Here is a 7567-nt window from a genome sequence, read left to right as displayed (position 1 = left end):
CCAAGGAGTTCTCTTTATGCCCTCCGGGCATATCTCGCTCCTCTGAGAAAAACAAACAAATACTCAAATTATTTTATTCCTTCTGCCATCAGACTTCTAAATGCTGATAACAGTTTTTAACAGCTTGTAACAGATTGTCCATGTAGTCCATGTGAAGTTGTGAATTTATAAGATGGTTCTTAGTATTTATTCCTCTCAACTGGGTTTTAAAAAAAGTTATATTAGTCTATTTTATTTATTCTTTTACACTTTATGACAACCCCATCTTGCACTGTTGTTGTCACTGACGTGTTAACTGTTGAGTGTTGTTTGTCTGTTAGTGTTCGTGCTGTTTATCGACAAGCTGGTACACTGCAAACCAAATTGCTCTCTGGGATTAATAAACTTATCTGAATCTGAATCTGAATCTGAATCTGAATGAATACCAGTGAATTTATAATTTGTTAAGATTTTTTACAGAGATTTACTTCCATTCAGGCTTCACGTTACATCATCAGTACCCCTGCTGCTTACATCTGAGCAACGAGATTACCACCAATCCAAAACTGTGCAACTTAAACGTAGCTTGTCTGAACTGGGGACAAAACTAAGAACTACTCATTATTACCAACTCTAGTTTTTAGGTTTCTTAATATAAGGGAGGCTGTTCAGATCTGTCGACTGTGAAAACAAACTTAAAATTTATTTTAATCCATTTAGAGTTTATTAATTGAAACGAATAAAGAATAATCATTGGACTTGGCCGTTCATGAGCCAACAGTTAAATTACGCTCTCTCCTGACCTTCATTTGGGTGCTATTCTGAAATAGCAAGGTATTTAAAAGATAAGAAAGCTCTAATTCATCATCATTCATCAATTCCAAACATCTGCCATCATTAACCCTTTGGACATAAATTAAATGTCACAGTTTCTACATGATTAGATATTCATTAAATATTTAAATGGGCAGATGTTTTCTTTCAGACTTTGTTGTAATAGATAACCTAACTAAAAGGGTTAAAGCCTTTATTTCTGCTCCGACCATTTGAGATAAAAACGTTCCTACATTTTGACCCTGCTGTTTAATGCCTAACTTTTGGGACTTAGTAACATCAGCTGCTATTTTCAAGATACAAAGTTATGTCCACTGTGGAGTCCCTCAGGTTCCTGGGCACTATCATCTTCCAGGACCTGAAGAGGAGACCCATATAGACTCTGTGGTGAAAAAGGCCCAGCAGAGACTGTACTTCCTCCGCCAGCTGAAGAAGTTCAACCTGCCACAGGAGCTGCTGATACAGTTCTACTGTGCAGTCAATGAGTCTGTCCTGTGCTCATCCCTCACTGTCTGGTTCGGTTCTGCTACAAAATCAGACATGAGGAGACCACAACGGACAGTCAAGACTGCAGAGAGGATCATTGGTGCCCCCCTGCCCTCCCTCTAGGACCTGTACTCCTCCAGAATGAGGAAAAGGGCAGGGAAAATCTTCACAGAACCCTCTCATCCAGGTCACCACCTCTTTGAACTGCTGCACTCCGGTCGGCGCTTCAGAGCTCTGAGCATCAAAACACCCCGGCACCGGAGCAGCTTCTTCCTCAGGCCGTATCCCTCATGAACAATCACACTGTAAACCACTAAAGACTTGTGTGACAGATTACATACATGGGCAGTACTTTGATTTCTTGTTCAATACCTCAATAACCACGTGCAACATTGTAATTAAATCCATAACATAATTCATTATTATATTCATCTGCTAAAATCTGCATTGAGGCTAATTTATTGGTAACACTTTACAATAATGGAACAGTTTTCTCAGTGAAATAATGCTTAATTCATGATGAATTTCTGTATGAATTAATAATGAATTCCTATTGTTCACCATGAACTAAAGATCCGGTCTGACTTCATGTAATGACATGTTGTTATATAAACACGCATGTGTGTAAATACTGTATTTATACATATACCATATATATATATGTATGTATATCTATATGTATATTACACCATTCAGTTTGTTCTCAGAGATATGACATTTTAAAATTCACCCTGAGAGGATGTTCATATACAATTATCCTAAAAAAAACTCCTATGCCCAGCAAATTTGGTCAAATCTGAACTGATGTATGAAGTAACTGTTAATTACCATACCTTAACTAATGATGTATTAAACACGTTGTCATTACATGATGACATAGTGACAGGATCATTAGTTCATGGTGAACAACAGGTATTAATTATTTATTTATACAGAAATTCATCATGAGTCATGCATTACTTCAACATGAATTAAGCATTATTTCACTAAGAAAACTGTTCCATTATTGTAAAGTGTTACCATTTTATTTATGTCTTATAGTCATTTTATACTTCTTTGTACAGAAAGTATTTTTACCTAGAATTTTTATATTCAGGTTTCTATATTTATTGTCCCTTCTGTCTTGTTAAGTATCGGTGTTCCAATCACCACGTCAAATTCCTTGTGTGTTGGAGAGAGCTCAATTGGCAATTAAGCTTTTTTTTATTCTTGATTCTTAATGAAGGTGGACTATAAGAACAGGAGACAGTGGTCACTGTACTGGCGTAAGCCCCTCCCCTCTGTCTCTCTTACCCCGCCCCCTTCTCTCCTGCCCTTCCCCCCTCCTCTCCTCCAATCCTCCACTCCTCCTCTCCTCCAATCCTCCCTGTGTCCCACTAAAGCGATTTCAGCGCATGCAGCCAGGGACTCGTCCCTGCAGCTACGGATGGCAACATGGCGACAGAGGTAAGCCCTCTCATGTTATCTGTCCATTTTTTTCAGCTGGAGGTTTTATTATAAGACAAAATGATAATAAATACCATTAGAATAAAACGAGCGCGGGGGCAGGGAACACGGTCAGAGAGTGCAATGAGGCTGCACACGATTTCAACTCAATCTAAATCACTACTGTCCTACATTAACATGCCAGTCTGTCCGGGGCTGCTCCTTTTTGTTCCTGTACGCGTGCTCTGACATTTTGAAGGCAGCACATCTGTAAGTCAGCTGAGCTTCATGGAGCAGAAATGTGGGAAAGAGCGAAACAGCGCTCCATGTTAAGCTGTTTTGGTGAAAGCAGAGCTGTTGTTGTCTGTTGAGACGCCCTGTTAATCCGGTGATGGGCCAGTGTATGGACACTGACCACACACAACGCAAACACACTGTGCACACACACACACACACACACACACACACACACACACACACACACACACACACACACACACACACACACACACACACACAGACACACACACGCACACACACACACACACACACACACACACACACACACACACGAACACTCACGGAGAGGATTCAGCACCATGGACAGCAGCCCTGACCTTCCTCCCTGCATGCTTCTCTCTCCTCCATCTGTGCTCTCACTTACAATAAAAACACAACGTAATTTAGTAAATTGATGATTACCCAACATGCACTGTGATGCAATCAGCATGTCCAGTATTTATACGAGATCACAAGTGCTTGTGTGGCTTTTTATCCATCAGCCTCATCTTGTTCAGCCTGATCGATCTGTTGTACTGAAATGTTGTCCGTCTCCTGCAAGCTTTACTTCCCAGCAGGACCAGAGAATGGAAGCGTGTGTGTGTGTGTGCGTGTGTGTGTTCGTGTTTGAAAGATAGTATGTCCAATACCGGGCCGTGCTCCAACAGAAAACAGCAGCAGACACCGGGCCACACAGTGATTGATGACACCTTGTTTGCTTCTCCTCCATCATCCAATACCTCCAAATCAGCCTTTGTTTGTACACATTAGAAGTGAACAGGTGCACTGAGAGCTGGAGCTCACTCTGAGGATTCATTGAATACACACTTTATCAAATTAACATCTGTCCCTGTGTGTGTGTGTGTGTTTCATCTTCCTCAGTTCCACAATCTGCAGGAGTTGAGACACAGTGCGTCTCTGGCAAATAAAGTCTTCGTCCAGAGAGACTACAGTGAAGGGACCACCTGCAGGTTTCAGACCAAGTTCCCCTCTGAGCTGGAGAGTAGGGTAAGGACACGTGCATGGAAATGTGGATTTGTAGCCCTTAGTACTTTGTAAAACAGCATTTTATGTGGTGTGTGTTTGTTTTGAACAGAACAATACAAAAAAAACTATACACATAATAAACCAGTTGAACTTTAAGTTATCAACAAAATCACTTTTAGAGCTTTTATTGTGAAGGGAAATAAATACCTGATCAGGAGTAAAGCCTGATATTCTTCAGCATCCATTCTATGCTGTAGGTTTGCGTAACCCCGTAGATACGCAGAAGCCTACGTACGTAGCCTGATGTGCACTTCCTCAGAAATATAAGAACTTATTGAAACAATGCAGACCACAAACCCGCAAGTGATTGGTCGGCTGCGTAGCATCATATTTCCTACATGGAGACAACATTTCAGGTACTGATTCAGGGGCCTTACATTTGGTCTCCTCCAACATATCCTGCCTTTGTTAAGACCATAGACTGTATAAGATATGGACGTAGTATCCGTGATGTCACCCATCTGTTTATGATCATCTTCTTTGGATTTGTGTGTATTTGGTTTCCGGTACTTCCGGAGCCAGCCTCAAGCGGATCCTCGATGAACTGCAGTTTTTAACACTTCCGCATTGGACTCATGTTTTTAGACCAGAGGTTGCCGCTTGGTTTTCACATCCCAACATGACATTAAGAGAGTTTTGCTTAAAGCCCCTGGAAGGAACTTTTAGTTTGTTGATTTTGGCGCCCCCTGTGGACGAAGCTATAGATCTGTGTTTGCAGATTTTATCCTGTTTTGTGATGAAAAAATCTCATCCTGCTGTCTTTTAACAGTCAAAAAGAAAATTTCTTCACATGAGCTTTAAGATCTCTGTGTTGAAATGATATAAATGTGATAAACACATCCAACAATATTGCAGGAATACTCCCTGTAGGATTCTCACCAACTGACCTTAAAGCATGCCCCCTCTGTTTCCATCTTCCGTCTGTATTTGTAGTGTAAATATCAAATAGATACAAAAGAAAATATCCCAGCCACTCTTAAATTTGCTTCTCCTGACTTTTTTGTCTCCAGATTGAGCGGACATTGTTTGAGGACACCGTGAAAACACTAAATAACTACTACACAGAGGCAGAGAAGATCGGAGGTCAGTCCTACCTGGAGGGATGTCTGGCCTGTGCCTCAGCATATCTCATCTTCCTCTGCATGGAGACACGCTATGAAAAGGTTAGTCTGCTCATCTGGTGAAAATAATCAACATGTCTGGGTTTCCACATCACCTCTCCTTCATCTCCTGTGTGTGTGTGTGTGTGTGTGTGTGTGTGTGTGTGTGTGTGTGTGTGTGTGTGTGTGTGTGTGTGTGTGTGTGTTTTTTAGGTGCTGAAGAAGATAGGGAAGTACATCCAGGAGCAGAATGAGAAGATCTATGCTCCCAGAGGGCTGCTCATCACAGATCCAATAGAGAGGGGAATGCGTGTTGTATCCTTCTTACTGCTTTTTGTACACCAAATCATTGGTATTCATATTTTCAGTTTGAATAATCACACTCTGCAGCAGGTTCTTGGTCCCTAACTCCGCCCCCATCAGATAGAGATCTCCATCTATGAAGACCGGGGCTCCAGTGGCTCCAGCTCAGGAAGCAGCTCTGTTTCTGGCAGCACTGCTCGATGACCGGGTCCGTCCCAACAACCATGTCCGCCTGATCACTCACAACCCTGGAGGAGAACTGAGGACAATAATTCAACTCTTGTTCCAACACTTGGCCCACACATCCAAAAGCTACCCTCACATAAAGGACTCACTAACTCTCAACAAAACTCGGCACAATGCTCCTTATGTGCCAACTCTTGCTAAAATTGTTCAAGCTTTTTCCACAGTGACCGCTGAAACTACGCACCTTAGTAGTCTCCTGCAAAGCAATGTGAATACCCAAACACGGTTTTGTTAATCTAGGATGTCTCCGTGAAAAGAGAACATCTTTTTTTTTTTAGTGACACTTTTTGTGATTGTATCTTCACCCCCTCTACCAAGTTACCACAGCTGTGTGTTGTGAGAAAAGGATGCAAGGATGTGAGAGAGGAAGGAAGTGTTGAGGCAGGAGAATGGACCACACACCTCACCGAAACCTCATACCTCAGCCATTGTGCAGTACTCAGCCTGGCGCCAACCGAACCCGACCAATCAGGAAGCTGGAACTCATCATCACCCGCTCTGCACACCAAGCACCGGCTTCACTTTTTTAATCTGTATCTTCTTCCAAGTGTCTAGCTTTTAGCAGGTGTAAGTAGACTGAATAAGTATTAAAGTAGCGCACTAGAAAATTTCACCCCCCTGAACCTTCACCATCTGTATAAATGTCCATCTCCTCCTCCCTCTGCTGATGTATCATCCCATCTGGTAGCAGATGAATGTTTTCCAACCTGTCAGTGTATTCTGTAGCAGATCTTCCATTTTGACACTTAAAGCCTATATTTAATTCTTTTAGACATTCAAGCACATGACACGTGCACTAATCTAATCCTCCTGGTTTTGATATACGAAGCCAACTCTTCCTAAATTGTGATTATGCAAAGCTATACTGTGCTTTAAGAGCAGCAGACGAAGGATGGGTCAAAAAGTCTTCCTGCATCTTACCTTAAAGATAACCCATCCTTGTGTTCCCAACAAACTTCCAAAGATCAACAACTGCCAAAAACTGGCTCCGAAATGTGAATGTCTCTTATTTTGGTGACATTTTGTGCAGGAATAAACTTTCGTACTGCTTATTGTTTGATACATGTGGCTATGAGGTAAACGACTGGTGTCTAAATAAAAACTCTTCCATCAAAGCTGTAGAGATCAAACCTTTTCTTAATAAACCGACTACTTGATTGACTTGTATGTTGACTCGTCACAGAAGGTAGCTTGTGTTTATAATGCCATTAAATATTGGACTAGCTTTATTAAGGTTTACCAGCAAACTGTGTCAGTAATCCAGCATGAAATGTAGTGAGGCTCCAAAACTGGAACTCCTGAATGGAAGCAACCATTCACTGTAACTTGTTGCTTGTTCCTTACTGGCTATATTAGTGGGTTAGCGTTTATATAAAGATAAAAGAGGTGATGCCAATGAGAGTACATTTATGCTTTTTACAGTCTGGTGTGCACAGTGAGTCATTTAGAAGCTAAAAGAAAACATTTTTTCCACAGGAAGAGAAGGAGTACTGAGCCCCTCTGCTGACATTTTAGAAAAAATAATCATTTTTAGCCAAGTGATAATTAACCCTACTGTTATGTTCGTTTCTTAGGGACAGCAATAATGTTCCTGGGTCAACTTGAGCCCGGGGCACTTTTTTCATGTACATTTGATAGTGGTTAGGGTGAAATATGTAACACAGCTGCAAAGAAACATTTAGTATTTGACACATCTGACCCCTTTAGCCTCCACTTTGACTGCAGGGTCAAATTGACCCACGAACAGTATCTATGTAATATAAACATGCAGGGGGGGGGGGGGGGGTGCAAATATGTGAAATGAATTATTTTCATTTTATATGTCGTTCACGCTAATTAGGCGCAAAAATACTTTTAACATTTTGTTT

The 7567-nt window shown here is 41.3% G+C and overlaps 1 protein-coding gene across 1 annotated transcript; it reads left to right on the top strand.

The window, feature by feature from the left end:
• Positions 1-2606: 2606 nt before the first annotated feature.
• golga7ba (golgin A7 family, member Ba) lies at positions 2607-6856 on the top strand. The gene is made up of 5 exons (XM_034687057.1): positions 2607-2745; positions 3886-4011; positions 5061-5213; positions 5364-5465; positions 5574-6856. The coding sequence occupies exons 1-5, from the start codon at positions 2734-2736 to the stop codon at positions 5655-5657; spliced, it is 477 nt and encodes a 158-aa protein (XP_034542948.1). The 5' UTR covers positions 2607-2733; the 3' UTR covers positions 5658-6856.
• The last annotated feature ends 711 nt before the right edge of the window (positions 6857-7567 follow it).

The sequence above is a fragment of the Notolabrus celidotus genome, chromosome 7 (assembly GCF_009762535.1).
Source record: "Notolabrus celidotus isolate fNotCel1 chromosome 7, fNotCel1.pri, whole genome shotgun sequence".
Lineage (NCBI taxonomy): Eukaryota > Metazoa > Chordata > Actinopteri > Labriformes > Labridae > Notolabrus > Notolabrus celidotus.
This window is presented reverse-complemented; position numbering and strand designations above follow the sequence as displayed.

Excerpts from the sequence above, each read along its gene's own strand:
- golga7ba (XM_034687057.1), top strand. Across the intron at positions 5,214-5,363 it reads TGGAGACACGCTATGAAAAG|GTGCTGAAGAAGATAGGGAA; the intron begins GTTAGTCTGCTC and ends TGTGTTTTTTAG. Across the intron at positions 5,466-5,573 it reads TAGAGAGGGGAATGCGTGTT|ATAGAGATCTCCATCTATGA; the intron begins GTATCCTTCTTA and ends CGCCCCCATCAG.